Raw genomic sequence first — 19,206 nt, 5'->3', positions numbered from 1 at the left:
GTACCCAGATCCATTGTGTACGGCCCTCCCACCGCATGATATTATAAATAATAAATATTATCACTAATACATGAAAAAGTAATGAAATTGGAACTTACCAAATGAGTGCGCCGATATGAGAGCAAGATTGCTCAGATTTCAACTAAGATCAGGATGCCTCTATGATGAGTTCTAGGAGTGTAGATCCGATGAGTTGGATTCCTTAAGGACAAGGGAATTAATGATTACTTGCTATAACTTGATATTTAATCAGATCCAAAAAGTAGCTGAAATATCTAAGGGTGTAATAAGGATTATGTTATATAAATAGAAGATGATAAGGATTCCCCTTCTTGCGGTCCAAGTGACCATTTATATTAGGGATATGAGAGAGGCATCAATCTTTGCATCTATGCAATAAATGTAGAAATAAGGGGGGCATATGTAAATTGGTAGCTAGTTGTTTTCATATTGTATTCTTCTAGATAGAAAGGCAACTTTCTCGAGTCACGTCACACCAATCATAAAGTTATAAGAATGAGTCACATGTCACATGCTACATGGTCCCCACCAGCCTACCCATCAACACATTTGTCTCTCCTAAGAGGCATAAGGCTTTTCCCTCGACACACATTTATCGTGCCTCTAGTGTGCCACCTTGGATGCCAATGTGAGCAAGGTCTGATCCTTGAGAACATTGAGTTTTCACTTGATGTCATACATATAATGTTCATGGTGGAAAGACACTTCATTCATAGATGCTCCATGAAGGTCACATTCACATCCTAATTTACATTAAGCCTTAGGACCAAGTTACTAGATTAAAACCACAATCTCCTTAGAGAACCAACCAAACCATATTTTGGATTTCATCCAAGTTCCCATCTAGGCCATTCGTCCTTAACCATAAAGATCCACTAACCTTGAAGAAGTCTAAGATGCTATTGACTGTTAGCACACGACTGATATACTAGTTTTACACTTTATAGAGGTTGCATACTTTTACCACGAGTCAGAATCCTCCATCGTCAATGTCACATCTGGCCCAATTTAGAATTTGGCCCATAGTGGCCCATGTGCATGTTAATGAGATATTATGGAGAGTTTAGTCCCACCTTGGTTGTTAAAGGTGGGATAGACCAACATATAAGGCTTCTAGAGTCCATCCCACTATCCCTGGGTTAATCCTTTTACATGAAACAAGGATGAAAGCGTAAGTGGGATGGTGGTAGGTGTGGTTCGCTCAGCATGCAGAGTGGATCTAAGTTGTTTGGACTTTGGGGCGTTACAAATGGTATCAGAGCCGACCTTCATGGCCATGGGCGCGTGCGGGTCAGGGGCGTGGACATGGGGTTCATTGCGCGTGTAGGCCCTATGGGGTGCACGGCATGGCACATGTGCTGACACTAGATGTACGGTCGCATGTGCTAAGAGGGAACGTTCCTAGTCATTGTTTGCCCGGTTGTGGGTGTGTTGGGCCGACAAGGACGTCGGTTCCTTTGAGGGGGGTGTATGTCACATCTAGTCCAATTTGGAATTTGGCCCATAGTGGCCCATGTGTATGCTAATGAGATATTGTGGAGAGTTTAATCCCACCTTAGTTGTTAAAGGTGGGATAGACCAACATATAAGGCTTCTAGAGTCCATCCTTTTATGTGAAGCAAGGACGAAAGTGTAAGTGGGATGGTGGTAGGTGTGGTTCGCTCAGCGTGCAGAGTGGATCTAAGTCGTTTGGACTCTAGGGCATTACAATCAAGGATGCCAAATTGTATATCTTTAAGGACAAGTACGCTAAGTTCAAGGTGATGGATGTAGAGAGTGTGCCAGATATGTTCCACCTCCTTAATTTCATTGTCAATGAGTTGAGGGCTTTGGGCTTCTGAAAGCCCTAGTTTGGTTTTGGCTAATTGATGAAACCTAAGTGTACTAACCCTTGTCATTAATGATGTATATGAGCTAGGTTGGTACACACCAAATGGTGGAGCTAAGATGATGATAATGGTGATGGTGGTGACCAAATTCAAGATCAAGTGCTCCAACTTGGAAAAGAAGAAAGAGAAAAACAAAATAGGCTCAAGGCAAAGGTATAATTGATAGGTCCATTTTGTTTTACCACTCAAGACACCATAGAGGGTGTGAGTGGGTTTAGGATAGATAGCCATACTATTAAGAGGGGCAATCTCGACACAAATATGGTTATCTAAGTGCCACTAGGTGATTTAACTCCAAGCATTTGCATTAGGACCTAGTGAGTGCTAACATCCCTTGGAAAACATGTTTGTGAAATGCTAACTCACATGCACAAGTGACTAAATTTGATGGAGTTAACACATTTGTGCAAGGGATGAAGTTGGAGAAGAGAAAAGGGTCACAGAGGTGACCAGACTCTGTGACTGGACGCATCAGGCGAGTCCGGTGCCTAACCCTAGGCTAGGCCAGTGGCTCTAGCTCAACCAGACACTGGCTAGGTGGCACAATCGGATGTGCCCTAGCACTGTTCATCAGTGGGCAACACACATAGCAGCATGACTGGACGCGTCCGGTTTAAAAAAATTATCTCTAGACCTCTCTATATCGTGATCAGATGCTGGTGGATGGCAAGTTCGGTCAGGGAGCTATTCGTCCGATGCGACGGCATCAGCATGCGTGTTGGAGCCGTTGGGTGCCAATGGCTAAGTTCAAACGGTAACTACACGTGGCATGTTTTGGTGGACTAGACATTGCGACTAGACTCGTTGAGTCATTGTCTGCGCGTTCGATCACCACACAGACAACCCATCAAGGGGGCCAACGGGTATGTTGAGTGTTGGGGCTCTATAAATAGATGTTGGCTGGCTCTAGCTCACCCTCTTGGACATTTTGATCATTGATATATCCGTGTGAGCTAAGCAAAACACCTCCCACTCATCTCCATCATAGATTCATCATCTTTGTGAGATTGGGAGTGATTCTAGTGCATTTGCCTCGAGTTTGAGCATCTAGTGGCACTAGTGATCGTGTGAGCTATGGGATTTCTTGTTACACTTGCTGGTTGTCGCCACCTTGATGGCTTGGAGTGGTGGAGGAGCTTTGGTATGAGTTGGTGATTGTTCGTGGCCATCTCCTGGTGATCTTGTGAGGGTTCTTGACCTTTTTCCGATGAAGAGACAAAAGATACTCTAGTAAATTGCTTGTGTCATTGAGTTCCCTCATTTATGTTTGGTTCTTATGGCACCCATTTGTTGGGCTAGGCTTGTGAATGCCTATTAGCTCGCTAAACCACCAAGTGAACGGTCGACACAATGGGGACTAGCGTGCCAGCATGCACATGAACCTTGGGAGAAAAATCATGTCATTGACTCCTTGGATTTCACTTGGTTTTCATTGGTATTCTTATTGATCATCTCTTGCCACGATCGGTATATTCATCTCTACCCCTTGTATTTATATCCCCAGTGATATCTTGTGTAGAGGTAGTTTGCATAGCTAGTGTAGCTTAGCCTTAGTTGGTAATCTAGTTGTAAATAGATAGCTCACTAGTTTAGTATTGTAGATACTTAGTCATTGTGTGCCTAGAAGATTATAATCAACTAGAATTGAGTGGTTAGGTGGCTTGCAACCCTTGTGTAGATCTAGAGCAAAAAGCTTCGCTTTCTAATTGTGTAACTAGTTGCTCTAGTATTTCATAGAAATTTTTAAAGGCTATTCAACTCCCTCTAGCCATTGAGGACCTTTCAAGTGGTATCCATGATGTGGTCACCATTTGAATCAAGACTTAACAACCTTTGGTGCAAAAGATGGCCCAAATTGTGTTCAACCATGTTGGGGGCAAGCCACCATTCTTTGATGGCACATCATATGATTATTCAAAGAGAAAGATGAAGATGTATTTGGGTTCAATCAATGAGAAGGTTTAGGATGTTATAGAGAATGATTTTGTGATTCTTGATCCCACAAATCCAACCCCAAGAGAGCTAGAGAACAAGCAATGCAACACTATGGCTCTAAACACCATTTATAATGCAATTGATTGAAAAGTGTTTGAGCAAATCAAAGATCTTGAGAGAGCACATAAGGTTTGGAAAATATTAGAAGAAACATATGAGGGTACACCGGTGGTCAAGAGTGCCAAGCTCTATATATCCCCAAAGACAAGTTGACAAGCTTCAAGATGAAAGATGATGAGAGTATTCTAGAGATGTTCTATAGATTGCAAGTGATCATCAATGACCTCAAGAGTTTGGGTGAGAAGACACGTGATGAAGACTTCTCCCATTGATTCTTGAGAAGCCTACCTCCAAGATTTGAGACATTGAGAACAATTATTGTAAGAGGCGGCTTGAAGGACATAACCCCTAACCAAGTATAAGGTGATGTCATGACTGAGGAGACATACCATGTGGAAAGGGAAGGGGTTGAACAAGATGAGGACAAGAAGAAGAAAAGTGTAGCATTCAAGGCCACAACATCATCTAAGAGCAAGACCAAAGGAAAGAAGGAAGAATCAAGTGAAGATAGTCAATTTAGTGATGATGATGATGATGATGATGATGAAGCTATGGCTCTCTTTGTACGCAAGTTTGGCAAATTCATGAAGAAGAAGGGCTATGGTACAAGAAATAGAAGAGAGCACCTCAAGAACAAAGACTATGTGAGAAGATGCTATAAATGCAAGAGCAAGGATCATGTTGTAGCAAATTGTCCCTAAAATAGTGACAATGATGAGGATGAGAAGAAGAAAAAGAAAGAAAAGAAGGAAGAGAAGATGTCCTTCAAGAAGAAGAAGGGTGGATCTTATGTGGTCACATTGGATAGTGATGCTTCTTCCAATGATGATGACTTTAGTGATGATGAGAAGGTCACCTCGAAGAAGGCACTTGCAAGCATTGCAATCAACAACAAGCCTTCTCTCTTTGACACTCCATTGACTTGCTTCATGGCTAAGGCCACCAAGGTAAAATATGATGAGAGTGATGGAAGTGAAAGTGAGAGCGATGATAAGGATGATCCCTCTAAGGAGGAACTCATGGACAAGTTGGAACAAGCCAATTCTTATATGGATAAGAAGAGGAAGGAGTGCAAAGAATTGCACAAGAAGCTTCAAGCTCTTAAGCAATCCTTTGATGAGCTCAATGCTACTCATGAGAGGCTAGTGGAAGCCCATGAGAAGCTTGGTAAGGCTCGTACAAAGCTTGAAAAGGCCCACTCCACTCTCCTTAGCCTAGATAAGAAGGAGATTGTTGCAATATGTGACATCGGCTTAACTTTTGATCAAATTAATGCATGTTTCTTTGAGCCTATCATTGTTGCTCCCACTAATCCTTCTTGCAGCACATCCACTTCTACTTCACCTTTAAGTGATGGTTTCACTTGTGATGCCTCACTTATGGTGGAAAATGAGACCCTCAAGAAGAAGGTAAATGAGCTCACTCGCGCCTTAGGCAATGCCTATGGTGGTGAGGCCCTCTTGCTAAAGTGCTTGGTGAAAGGTCCTAAATGGCTAGAGAGGGGTGAATAAAAATGATTAGTACAACAAATGGTGATAGCAAGTTGATAAATACATCAACTATGATTTCTCCCCTCTTCATAGTATGGCTATCGATCCTAAATACACTCACACCCTCTATGGTGTCTTGAGTGCCAAAACAAAAACCTATTTGATACCTTTGCCTTGATCAACACTTGATTTTTATTTTTCTCTTTCTTGTTTTCCAAGTTGGAGCACTTGATCATCTCTTTTGGTCACCATCATCATCATGACCATCATCTAGCTCCATCACTTAGTGTGTACCACCCTATCTCAATTAGAACACTTAATGACAAGGGTTAGTACACTAGGTTTCATCAATTATCCAAAACCAAACTAGGGCTTTCACTTGGGTAGCCAAAGGTTTTCTCTCAATAAAGAGGGATTAGGCTATACCCCCAAGAAAGGCAAGGCGGCCTTTGCTACTCCCAAAGCTAGATTTGTGAAGAGGAATGGTCAGTTTTGCAATAGATGCAAGCAAGTTAGACACATAGAGCAATATTGCAAGAACAAGAACAAGAACAAGAACACTAATGTATCCTCAATTAAGTTTGATTCTTGTTATTTGCTTACCAAGGGCTCAAATGGTGTGAAGGCTAAGTTCATTAGTGTACCTATTGTGGGCTCAAAGAAAAAAGCCATTTGGGTGCCCAAGGCCTTAGTTACTAACCTTCAAGAACCCAAGCAAGTTTGGGTACCTAAAAAGAATTGATCTTCTTTTGTAGATCAATTACAAAGCCAAAGGAAGGCATTGGGTGCTTGATAGTGGGTGCACACAACATATGATCAGTGATACAAGAATGTTCAATTCAATCAACACAAGTGGCAATGATGGTTATGATAGTATCACATTTGGTGACAGTGGCAAATGCAAGGTCAAGAGGCTTGTTAAGATTGCTATTTCAAATGACATGAGTATCTCAAATGTGCTACTAGTAGAGAGCTTGAACTTCAACCTATTATCGGTAGCCTAATTGTGTGACCTTGGATTTAAGTGCATCTTTGGACTTAATGATGTAGAGATCATAAGTGTAGATGGGTCTAATTTGATCTTCAAGGGCTTTAGATATAAAATTCTCTACCTAGTTGATTTCAATTCAAGTGAAGCCCAACTCCCAACATGTTTATTCACAAAATCAAGTATGGGTTGGCTATGGCATAGAAGGCTTGGTCATGTTGGAATGAAGCAACTCAATAGATTGATAAAGCATGACTTGGTCAAGGGCTTAAAGGATGTGGTATTTGAGAAGGATAAGTTATGTAGCTCTTGCCAAGCAGGGAAACAAGTTGGAAATACTCATCCCAAGAAAGTGCATCATGAGCACAAGCAAGGCATTTGAGTTGTTGCACATGGACTTGTTTAGACCAACACAATATACAAGCATTGGAGGCAATAAGTATGGCTTTGTCATAGTGGATGATCATACTAGGTATACTTGGGTGTTCTTTCTAGAGGACAAGAGTGATGTATTTGCAACCTTCATGTCATTCATCAAGAGGTGTCATAATGAGTTTGAAACAACTATCATAAAAGTGAGAAGTGATAATGGAAGTGAATTCAAGAACACAAGAATTGATGAGTTATGCGAAGAATTTGGAATTAGACATCAATTCTCGGCCAAGTACACTCCATAATCAAATAACCTTATTGAGAGAAAGAATAGAACTTTGATTGACATGGCAAGATCAATGTTAAGTGAGTACAATGTTAGTCACTCCTTTTGGGCCAAAGGAATCATCACTGCTTGCTATTGTAGCAACCGCCTCTATTGTCACCAAATGATGGAGAAGACACCTTATGAGCTCTTGAATGGTAGAAAGCCCAACATTGCATACTTTAGGGTCTTTAGATGCAAATGCTACATATTGAAGAATGGTGCCAAATTGAGCAAGTTTGACAAGAAATGTGATGAAGGATTCTTACTTGGATACTCCACTACTAGCAAAGCTTATAGAGTTTGGAATTTGGCAAGTGGCACTCTTGAGGAAGTTCATGATGTTGAATTTGATGAAACCAAGGGTTCCTAAGATGAAGAAGAGAATCTAGATGATGTGAGAGGGATTCAATTAACCAATGCAATGAATAACATGAATGTTGGTGATATAAGGCCTATAGAGGTGATAGAAGTGCAAGATGATAAAGATCAAGTGCTACTCTCTCCCAATGTGCAAGTAAATGTGTCGGTGTTTTATAAACTGGACTAGTAAACTTATACGATTGTCGTGCTGCTCTAGGAAGACTATGGTAGCATCCAAAAGACATAAGGATTTATACTGGTTTAGGCCAAAGCCCTATGTCTAGTCTCAGAGATGATCGAATGAGTGTTCCTTGCTTGAATGCTCTAAAGTTCTTACAATGGGGGTGCAAGAATGGTGGAAGAGGTAGGAGAGCTAGAGCTAGGAGATGAACTACCTGAAGGGAAGCCTCAGGAGCCCTACTATGGAGTGAATGTGTTGAAGATGATGATCATCCCATTGAAGGATGCCCTGGCTACCCTTATATAGAGTTCGGGGTCAAGGCACATACAAAGAAGAAGGTTCTCCCGACCGAGGGGTTATGAGCCTATGGGAGGGGCCTAGCTATCTTGGCTTGCAAGTTACACCATCTTGTGGTTGTTGGTGGTCCTTAACTCCTATTTCTAACCACCAACTCTCACATAAAATCTGCACAAATGATCACCAAACTTAGAATTTGGACTTATAACTAATCAATTCCACAAGTTTTGGTGAGTATTCATTTCTAGGAGGACATGTTGGGATTACATAGGAAAAGAGCCTAAAGTATACAAAAAATGCAACATTGTGGACATCCAAGATGAACCTAAGGGAAGATAGCCCACTTACCAGCAGAATCAGGGCCTGAAGGAATGGAGAACAAGGCCAAATTCCAATCAAACCACATTATCTTCACAGAACACCACCATGGGCCAAGTCTAGATGGTCATAACAGACAACCCAATAAAGATGGGCTGATTCGGAGTAGACCAGGGTGCGGCCGCACCCCAATCAGGCATGTTTGTCCCAGCTTTGGTCAGTTGAAAGATATCGCCTTGCTCAACATCGGTGTCAAGGTGCTTGCCAGGTTCAATGTACCTAAATGACGGTTTGAGGTCGGTTTTGTTTCTTTCATATGGGGATTAAGCACTTTTTCCAAAGAACCCCCTCCTCTCCACCTATAAAAGGAGACTCCCTCCTTCTCATTTGAACAACACACAAGAGAATAAGAGCAAGAGCATCACCACTCCATGGGCTTAGGCCCTAGCTAGCTCTAGCAAAGTAGAAGGGAGACATGTGAGGAAGAGTTTGAGGAAGAAGTGCTGGACTTGTCGGTAACCTTCCCCTGCTTGTACCTCGATGGATACATGCTTTGTACCACGATAGGTATCTTAGTAAGTGTTTGCAGTTCCTTTGGTTATAAGAGTCTTTTGATTAGCTAAGCTATACTTTTATTTGCTTGTGGGTTCGTCATCCGCTCTCATAGCGGATACTTTAGTAGAGGGCCCTAATAAAGATGGATAACCCTACGCGGATGCTAGAGTAGTAGTTGATAGCATAGATGTGGTGTCTAGGCTAGAGGCTACCTTTGTTTGCCTCGTTCCCCATGGTTGAGGGGTAGGCGGCGGGTGGTGATAGCCCTGTCTGTCCCTTATAATCCCCCACATTTGGGTTCAACATAGAGCCATAAGCCGGCAATGCTTGGCAGACCAAGTGTTCATCAGTGCCCGAAGTAAGCAAGTAGAAGTAGAGTTTATCTTCTCATAGACCCAAAAGCCAAAGAAATCTATCTCTACCCTTATCAGCTACTCTTGTGTTGTCCTTGGATGAATTAGCTAGAAGAAATACCTCCGTTCCTTATGGAAATATGATACCCTGAATAGTTCTGGGTGAAAGCTACAACGGTAATTCTGTACGCTTGCGGATTCTTTTTGTAAATGTTAAGAAATACCAACAAGTTTTTTGGTGCCGTTGCTAGGGAACTGTTGCTATTTTCTTCAAACCTAGTTCGTCTTCGTATTTGTATCCTTTATTTTTAAAAACAAAATATTTTCTTTTTATCTTTGTCACCATGAACTCAACTCAAATTCAAAACCCTTTCGCTTCAAAGGGCGAGTTCCTTGAGCCATCACCTGTTTCAAAACCAAACTTTTCATCTAGCTATAAACTCCATCCTGACTTAATAGCCATGGTTCAGGCACTACCCTTCTCAGGGCACAAAAATGAAAACCCCTGCCATCACTTGTGAGACTTTGAGGAAATGTGTTTGTCGGGGACCCATACTAGGGTACCCGAAGAGGAGCTAATAACCATCAACATTGATTCATCCGAGCGGTCAAAAGTGTGACCACACCTCTTGCTGGGCTCCACCTCGTTCGACCACCAAGGCCATGGGCTCTGCCTCGTCCGACCCCCGAGGGCTGGCTCTACCTCGCCCGACGTCCGAGGGCTGGCTCTGCCTCGGCTAACCCTTGAGGGTAGGCTCCACCTCATCCAACCCTAGAGGGTAGGCTCCGCCTCATCTAACCCCCAAGGGCTAGCTCTGCCTCATCCGACCCCCAAGGGTTGGTTCCACCTCGGCTGGCTCTCGAGGATAGGCTCCACCTCGTTCGACCCCCAAGGGGGGGTTCCACCTCGGCCGATGTCGCAGGGCTGGCTCTCCCTCGCTAGATGTCTAAGGGATGGCTTCGCTTTACCCAATCCCTTAGACATGGTTCCTAACGGGAGCTCACGCTGCCGCCAACTACTACGGGCTAGAAAGTATGACCCAAGGTCAAACTTCTAGCATCGTGCAGGGAGAGGTCACATCTCAACATGACCCATCCCTATGACATGTCATTCTAGGGAACTCACATCGCCCATAGTGGCGGACGAGCGGTCACTATGCTGCCCACTCCCTGTGCAGCCGCTGATCAGCACACTAGTCAGCCATGCCACCCACCAAGGTGGGGTGGTACGTTACGACTCGCTGACAACACCAGGGCATGGTAATGTCAGAAGACAGGCCACCGACGTGGAGCTGTCCTTATCACCGCCTGCTGTGTTAGTGGGGCCCGCATGGAGGAAAAGGAAGGCCTAGCGACCCTAAAGACTTCCTTGACCTCTCATTCTCTTTTTTCCCCCATTGTAACCCCTGCTTTACCTTGGGCTATAAAAGGGAAAGCAGGGTGTCCCACTAAAGGGGGTGTCGATAGAATATCGTCAGCAGTCCTCCGAGGGGTATCCCACGAAGGTAGATTGATCGGTAGAGATGCATGTAATCAAGAACAAGAAGGCAACAAAGACACAAGAGTTAGACAGGTTCGGGCCGTCAGTGTGACGTAATACCCTACTCCTATGGTCTCTTAGATTGTATTGGCTATCATATGATATTGCGTGTGTTTGGAGAGGGTCCCTACCCACCTTATATAGTCTAGGGGGGCAGGGTTATAAGTCGGTTGGATCTAGGAGATAACTAGAAAGTAATAATAGATTACAAGAATCATGGGATCATACATATCCTAATAGATCTCGTAGTATCTTCAGGATATCTTCCCAGTGTCTTACGGGAGACGCCGAGCAGCGCTATGCCCCACAAGGCTTCATCTAGTGGGCTGGGCCGCCCCTGGGGGCGTAGCCTATGTGGTCTGCCATGGGTATCTGGGATCATACCCCCAATAGCTAGTCCCCGTGCACCTTGTATCTGTTGTGCAATGCCGTCTTGAGCTTGTCCGAGCAGGTGCGAACGAAGCCGAGCAGTCAAACTCATGGTCCGACCACCGTGATGAGTTGCCAAACAGTTGTGAACCATCGCCGAGCAGTGTGAACCATCACTGAGTAGTGTGAACCATCGTCGAGCAGCGTATCCCAAGTAAGGCTTGCCATAAAGATGTAAGGAGCTCAAGATCAAAATAAAAAATTTCCTCACAGTGGACCAAGTGTGCCCACTTAGAGTCTGACCATGAGAAAGGGAGATAGTCTTCTTCAACTTCAGGAGGCATGGAGTCTTCCAGATTAAAGCAAACACACTCACCGTGAGGTGAAGTGTGCCCACTTAGTCCCCGAGCCTGACAGTAGGTGACGTAGTCACGTGGTGCCAGGGTTCAAAGTAGAAGAAAAGCAGAAGACCAGCCGAGCAGGCAGCTAGTCCCCGAGCATAGCCCCGAAATGAGAAAAGCACATTCACAACAAGGTGAAGTGTGCCCACTTAGTCCCCGAGCCTGACAGTAGGTGACGTGGTCACGTGGTGCTAGGGTTAGAAACAACAGTCAATGGAAGAAAGTCCCAGTGCAGTGAGGAACCAAGTCGTATTGATGACGCAATCCCTGAGCCTAAAATGGAAATCTTAGAGAAAACAAATCATGGAGAAAAAACTAGAGTAATGGTTGTACAGTAGTTATTACTGAGCCATAACAGATGGCAGAGAAGTCAGCGAATATTCGGTGAGCAGTAACAAATTACGGTGATAAATGGGTGATACAGGCTACAGTTGCGCGAAAGCCCAGGTAACACCCCACCATGCAGTTTCAGAGAATTCAGAGAGGCACAAATCGTGGAGCGGTTTCCCAAAAACCCTCAAATGAGAAAGGTGGGGGAGTGCTTTATAACTATGCCACCGCACCCCGCGCTCCCACCTTTACCACTTTGCCACTTCATCTTCCTCCTCAGCCCTCGCACTTCTAGATTCATACACGCTTCCACCCCAATCCCAAACCAGATCTGAGAGATGGAGCCAAAGAGGGGAGTTGGAAACCCAAAGAAGGCGGCCACCAGAGCCAGCCGTGACAATGAGAGGGTGTTGTCGCTCATGGGGGAGGCAGAGATCAATAGTATGGTGGAGGCGGGCATTCTTTTCTAACCGTGTCACCGACGGATGGCGGCCAGCCAGCGGTGAGCCCTTCTCGATGCCACATACCGACGAAGTAGTAGTTTTTGAAGATTATTTCTGGCGCGGGTTAGGATTTCCCGTTCATCCTTTTCTTGAGGGACCTATTGGAGTTCTGGAGAATTAGTCTATGCAACCTCCACCCAAACACCATCTTGCACATCTCTATCTTTATCCATTTCTATGAGGCATATCTTGGAGTTCTTCCCCACTTCAACCTCTTTCATCATCTATTATGGCTGAAGAAGAAGGGTGGGGGCGGTTCCAAGGTGGTCTGTGGCGTTTATCTGCAACTCCACGATGGGATGGCAAGCGAGTACATCACTATACTGCTGAACACCTCGTTGAAGGGGTGAAACGCTAGGTGGTTCTACATGAAGCAGAGCCATCCCGCCACCCACTACGACATTGACCATGTTCTAGAGAACCAGAGGAGCTAGTCAGAAAGGCCGAGCAGTGCTAACATGGAGCAGGTGAGGGAGCTCCTCGGCCTAATAATGGACATGAAGATGAATGGTGGATTGGTGGTGACGAGCTTCATAGTGCGCCGCGTCCAGCCCTATAAGGAGAGGGCCCATGCGGGCTTTGACTTCAAGGGGGACACCGACAGCACCCGAGAGAGGTTGGAGAGGCTATCAAAGGATGATGTGCTAGAACGGGTCGTAGGGCTATTCGCTCCAAATGCCTCGTTCAGCATGTCGAGGCAGATGAGAGCCTTTAACTGCATGAACCCGCCTCCTTAGGTAAACATCTCAATTGTTTGTTCCTGATCCTTTTTTATCCTATACCATTGCTGAGCAGTGAACTAATCCACTTGTGGAAAGATCCATTTGCAGGAACAAGCGGCATACTTCTCGGGTGTGCCGAGGAGTGATTGGCTTAAGGAAGTGGATGCCTAGCAAGCGACTCAGCCTGAGGAGGGTGCTGTCAGCACCTCATCGGAGTCCAAAGGCGTGGACACTGGTCAGATGGAGAGTCCTCCCCTGGTGTTAGAGAAAGTTTGGGGGAAGAGGGCAGTGGCAGATGAGCTAGCCTAGAAGAAGAGGAAGACGGCGGGTGCTGCTCCCTGCATTTTGGGCGGTATCTCGATTAGCGGTGACCAGACCACTCAGACACAAAGTGCAGTGATGTCTGAGTGGTCGGATGACGATAGGGCTCCAGTGGCTCCTCTACCGAGCACTGAAGTGCCTCCACGCAACACGTGCGTGGAGGTACAATCGAAGGGAGGGGAGGAAGTCCCTGAGCATCAGGCGAAGGGAGTCCCCGAGCAACAAGCGGTAGAGAGGCCGATGGCAGGGCCATGAGACCTCCACCCCAGGGCGCGTGGGTTGACCCTAGGGCCATGCCTAGGGGCTCGGGTAGGCATCGCTGGTTCAAAAAAGTGTACCAGGAGGCTGACACATAAGTATCCTTGCCTTGGACTTATTTTGATGTCATATCTTTATCTCTTTTGGCGATTGACGAGCTAATCTAATGTAGGGCAAGGCGTATAGAGGATTTGAATCTGTCTGTCTAGACCAATGAGCAGCTGGGGGCTGGTCCTAGCGTGGAAGCAATGCTGACAGACCCCATCCCGGAGTCCCCGAGTGCTCGGCGGCCTATGGAGGAGTCAACCGCCGTTGCTGATGAACTTGGTGGTGGAGAACGGCTGGTGTCAATGGTGGACAAACTGGCGGCAGTACCCGAGGCAATGGCGGGAGCCGTCGGGTCTTTGGAGGTGGAAACTAGAGTTGTTGATGCCACCCCAGAGTCTAGAGCAGAGAAACCGGTGGTGTTAGAGGAGCAGATGCCGCTCCTTGAGGCGTCGGAGGGCGTGGTCAGACATGTTGTGTGGCCACCGAGCCCCTAGGTGGCGCCACCAGCTGCATAGGAGGAGGACAAGGTGGAAGAGATTGAGCGTGAGGAATCATGACCTCAAGCCATCTGAATCCTCCGCAAGCAGGGCGATGAAGTGGTGGTCATTGAGGAGGAGGACACCACCAGGGAGCTCAGGAGGCTGGAGTCCACCCTTTCAATGGCGATGAAGTAGATCAAGGTTAGTATTGCATCGGCAATGTTTGTCTGTGTCGTTAGAGACTAGAGTTTTTCATAATCTTGTTGCTTTTGCAGGGCATAGCTCGAACTGCCGAACAACGGTGACAGCTGATCAAGAGGATGGAGCCCCTCGCCGAGGGGAGCTGAAGGAAGCGATGAAGCTTATGGAGAAAAACATCCAGAGGGCCCAGCGTGAGTGGGATCTTGCCAAGGCTAACACGTGGGATCTGGAATACCAATACGGGGCTCTATTCGAGCAGCTGGTGACCGTGTTCAAGCAGTTGCGGGGTAGGTCCGAGCAACTGGCCACCGTCTCCGAGTAGCTGATGAGTGTTTCCGAGCAACTGGATCTCAAGTCCGAGCAGCTGAGAAACATCTCCGAGCAGAAAAAAGGTATGGTGGATCGGTGAATTTACTTTGCATTGCTGAAGTCTTATTGTTGCTGATGACCGTTATGCTTGTAAAGCAAGACGCAGAGCTTGGCCAGTTATGCCAAGTCGTCGGTCAACTCTAGAGGATGAGAAGAAGATGGCTGGGCGGGCGAAGAAGCTAGCCGAGGAGCTAAAAGGTAAGTACTTCATTATTGGAGTTACTGCTAGAGTAATTTCTTTTCTTGATGGACCCTTGTGATGCCTATAGACTACCGTCGGAGGGCCAAGGCACAGTTCGATGTGTTGGAGAAGGAGGCCAGGACCCAGAGGAGCAAGCTTGACGCCATAGTTGCCGAAGTCAAGTTGGTGCTCAACTGTGGTGACATGGAGGTGGCTCCTCAGCCCGACGGCAGGCCGCCGTGCCCGGACACCATCATCGACAGGTGCAAGGTGGCATGGGAGAACTTCAAAAGCTTCAACCATAACACCACCATCACTGCCGTTACACACGCCCTAGCGGTGGTATGATCCCACTACCCTGTTATTGACCTTCAAGCGATGGGGGTTGGATTTGCCAGAGGGACGAGCGCAATAGAGCATCAGCAGCTAGAAGATGAGGTGGAGGATGCGGCGAAGAAACTAGCCGGTGACATTGACCTATTCGGTGAGATGGACGGCAATGGCCAAGCCCAATGACCTACTCAGAGAATAATCTGTAACGGCTAGAGAAGACAGTTAAAATGCACGAGGGCGCAGATAAACATTTATGTATGTGTATAAATGTTGTAAAGTGACATGTGCATGTTTATGCAGTTCATCAATATTCCATTGAAAGATCATTGTAGTGTTAACCCTGACGCAATTATATGTGGTATAAGTAGTGTCCAAGCAGTTAGTTCTTTACTAGGCTCTTGGCCTTGGCTAGCCCATATTCCATAACATCGAGCGCGGAGCCCGTGCATGTGTAGAAGGAACAGGCATGACCAAGGAACCATAGCCGACCACCCATAAAGTAGAGCGCGGAGCCCGTAACACGTGTAGGGAGAGATCGAAGACTAGGTCTTCTCCAAAGAGCCCAAAGCGGAGCGTGTGCTACTCGGCGGTTGGTGAAGTGTCTTGGAGATATGGAGAAACATGGCAGAGCATTTATGGAGATCACATATTGGAGTTTGTTAAGGAGTAGCTTAGAGCTAGCGACCGCAAATGGAGATTAAACCATAATGGAGAAATAATGGAGACAAATTATGGCGATAAAAACTTCATTCATTATGGAGTAGAGAGTACATATCTAGAGCATTTCAAGAATAGAAACATATCAGGTGTTCGATGTGCCATGAGTTGGGGATATCGATTCCGTCCAAGTCACATAGCCGGTAAGACCCTAGTCGAGTAACCTCTTTCACCACTAGGGCCCTTCCTAGGGGGAGGAGAGCTTGTGCATCCCATTGGTTTTCTGTTTTCTACGGAGAACGAGGTCGCCAATAGCAAATGAACGACCTTTGATGTTGCAGTTGTAGTATCTCTGTAAGCCTTCTAGATATTTGGCTGTGCGGACGCAAGTGATCAGGCGTTCTTCTTTGGCCCTATTGATGTCCTCTGTCCGAACAGCTGTGGCTTTCTCTTCATTATAATGTTCCACCCTAGGTGCTCGAAAGGCAATGTTCACTGGTAGTATGGCTTTTGAGCCATGAACCAAGAAATATGGAGACACACCGATGCTGCGACTAGCTTGAGTGCACAGTCCCTAGACCACAGCTGGGAGCTCTTTGAGCCATCTGCCTGGATGCTTTTCCTCTTTCTAATATAGCCTCTTTTTTAGGGCATCATGGATCATGCCGTTCGCCTGTTCGACCTGGTCGTTGGCCCTAGGATGGGCGATGGAGACGCATTTGATGGAGATGCATCGATCTTCACAGATGTCCCAAAAATGATGACCAGTGAATGTAGTTCTGAGGTCTGTGATAATGCTATTTGGGAGACCGAATCTATGGATGATATCTTCGAAGAGCTCGGCTACCTTCTTTGCAGTAGCCGAAACAAGCGATTTGTATTCGATCCACTTGGACAACTTATCGATGGCGATGTATATGTACCGGAAACCACCTGGCGCTGGCTTGAAAGGCTCGATCATGTCTAGTCCCTAGCATGCAAAAGGCTAGGAAGCTAGGATGGTCTGCAGTTCTTATGCCGGCACGTGTATTTGCTTGGTGAAAAATTGGCATCCTTCACAATGTTGGACGAGGTCTTCTGCATCAGTGATGGTCGTGGGCTAGTAAAAACCAGCTCAGAAAGCTTTGCCAACTAGGTTTCTCAAGGCCGCGTGGTTGCTGCAGGAACCAGAGTGAATTTTGAGAAGTAGTTTCACTCCTTCTTGGGTGATGCATTTCTACAGTATCCCTTCCTTTGCACTTTTCCTCATCAAGTTCCCATCTACCAGCACATAATGCTTACTTCGATGGATTAGGCATTCGGTTTTAGTCTTGTTGGCGGGTACATCGGCGCTGGTGAGGTACTTGTGAACTGTTCCCTCCAACTGCCGACCGGTGAAGGTACTGTAAGTACCAGCTGCTCGGCGGGGGGAATTTCTTGAACTTCCTTCTCTTCCTTAATAGACGGTGTAAAGAGGTCTTGAATGAAAACCCTAGGTAGAATCGTAGCGCAAGAAGAGCCTATCTTAGATAGGTGGTTGGCGAGCTAATTTTGATCTCATACCATGTGGTGGTACTCGATACCGTAGAACTTCCCTTCGAGTTTTCTAATTTTGGCGCAATATGCATCTATCTTCTCACTGGAGCAGGACCAGTCTTTGTTGAGCTGGTTGATGACCAGCACGGAGTCTCCATATACCATGAGGTGTTTGACGCCAAGCTCGACGGCTATACGGAGATCGTGGAGACATGCTTCATATTCGGCGGTGTTGTTGGAGTCTTGAAAATGTATTTAGAGAACATATCGAAACTTGTCTTTGGTCGGTGTAATGAATAGAATGCTAGCACCAGCACCGTTGATGTTAAGGGCATCGTCGAAGTACATCACCCAGTGCTGAGGGCAGGTAGCGGGGATGGGCTCTTGGATCTCAGTCCACTCAGCGACAAAGTCAGCGAGCGCCTATGACTTGATGGTAGGCCTGCTCCTAAATTCAATGGAGTAAGTGCCGAGCTCAACAGCCCACTTGATGATGCGACCATTGGCCTCTTTGTTGCAGAGGATGTCCCCCAAAGGGAACTTGGTTACCACGGCGATCTTGTAATACTCAAAGTAATGGCGAAGCTTGCATGACATGATCAGAATAGCGTATAGCAGTTTCTAGACTTGAGGATTACGAGTCTTAGACTCATTAAGGACCTCGCTGATGAAGTAGACTAGAAGTTGTATCTTATAGGCATGTCCGGCCTCCTCACGCTCAACGACGATAGCAGTGCTAACGATGCGAGAAGTGGCGGTAATGTAGATCAGTAGAGTTTCATCTGGTCAAGGCACCATCATGATTGGAGGCTTCATTAGAAACAACTTGAGCTGCTCAAAAGTTGTATCTGCCTCCTTCAACCAAGAGAAGTGCTCAGAGGCCTTGAGGAGTTTGAAGAACGATAGTCCCTTTTTGCCGAGGCGGGATATAAAGCGGCTGAGAGTAGCCATGCATCCTATAAGCTCCTGTATGTCCTTTATGCAAGTTATCCATTTCATGTTGGTAATGGCGGAGACCTTGTCAGGGTTGGGTTCGATGCCACGGGCACTGATGATGTAGCCCAGGAGTATGCCAGATGGAACTCCAATGATGCACTTTGAAGGGTTCAACTTCCATCTATACCTTTTCAGGTTGGCTAACATTTCTTTGAGGTCGACGATGAGATTATCGGTGGTCTTGGACATGACGACCACATCATCAATGTAACCTTCGATGTTACGACCTATCTGTTGATCGAGGCACATCTGGATGGCCCTTTGGTAGGTTGCCCCAACGTTCTTGAGTCCAAAGGACATGGTGGTATAGCAATACGCACCAAAAGGCGTGATGAACAACGTCTTGATCTGGTCATCTTCCTTGAGGGATATCTGGTGATTATCAAAGTAACAATCGAGGAAGGAGAGTAGTTCATAGCCAGCGGTGGAGTCTACAACCTTGTCTATCCGAGGCAGACCGAAGGGGTCTTTAGGGCAATGTTTGTTGAGATTAGTGTAATCAATGCACATTCTCCATTCTTTATTCTTTTTTTGAATGAGAACAGGGTTTGCTAACCACTTAGGATGATACACTTCTTTAATAAATTCGGTAGCTAGGAGCTATTTTATTTCTACCCTAATAGCATCCTTCTTGTCTGGCGTGAATCATCGACGTTTCTGCTTGATCGGTTTGGCGGTCGGTGAGACGTTCAAGGAGTGCTCGATCTTCTCACGTGGTACCCTCGGCATGTCTACAGGTTTCCAAGCAAACACGTCGGCATTGGCACGTAGTAAGG

The 19,206-nt window shown here is 46.0% G+C and overlaps 1 protein-coding gene across 1 annotated transcript; it reads left to right on the top strand.

Moving 5' to 3' along the window:
• Positions 1–4,336: 4,336 nt before the first annotated feature.
• On the top strand, positions 4,337–15,445 carry LOC136548427 (CAX-interacting protein 4-like). The gene is made up of 6 exons (XM_066539956.1): positions 4,337–4,609; positions 4,694–5,132; positions 14,454–14,666; positions 14,845–14,946; positions 15,018–15,192; positions 15,328–15,445. The coding sequence occupies exons 1-6, from the start codon at positions 4,337–4,339 to the stop codon at positions 15,443–15,445; spliced, it is 1,320 nt and encodes a 439-aa protein (XP_066396053.1).
• The last annotated feature ends 3,761 nt before the right edge of the window (positions 15,446–19,206 follow it).

Source organism: Miscanthus floridulus, chromosome 4 (genome assembly GCF_019320115.1).
Source record: "Miscanthus floridulus cultivar M001 chromosome 4, ASM1932011v1, whole genome shotgun sequence".
NCBI lineage: Eukaryota > Viridiplantae > Streptophyta > Magnoliopsida > Poales > Poaceae > Miscanthus > Miscanthus floridulus.
The sequence above is the reverse complement of the archived record's forward strand: the minus strand, read 5'-3'. Positions and strand labels throughout refer to the sequence as shown.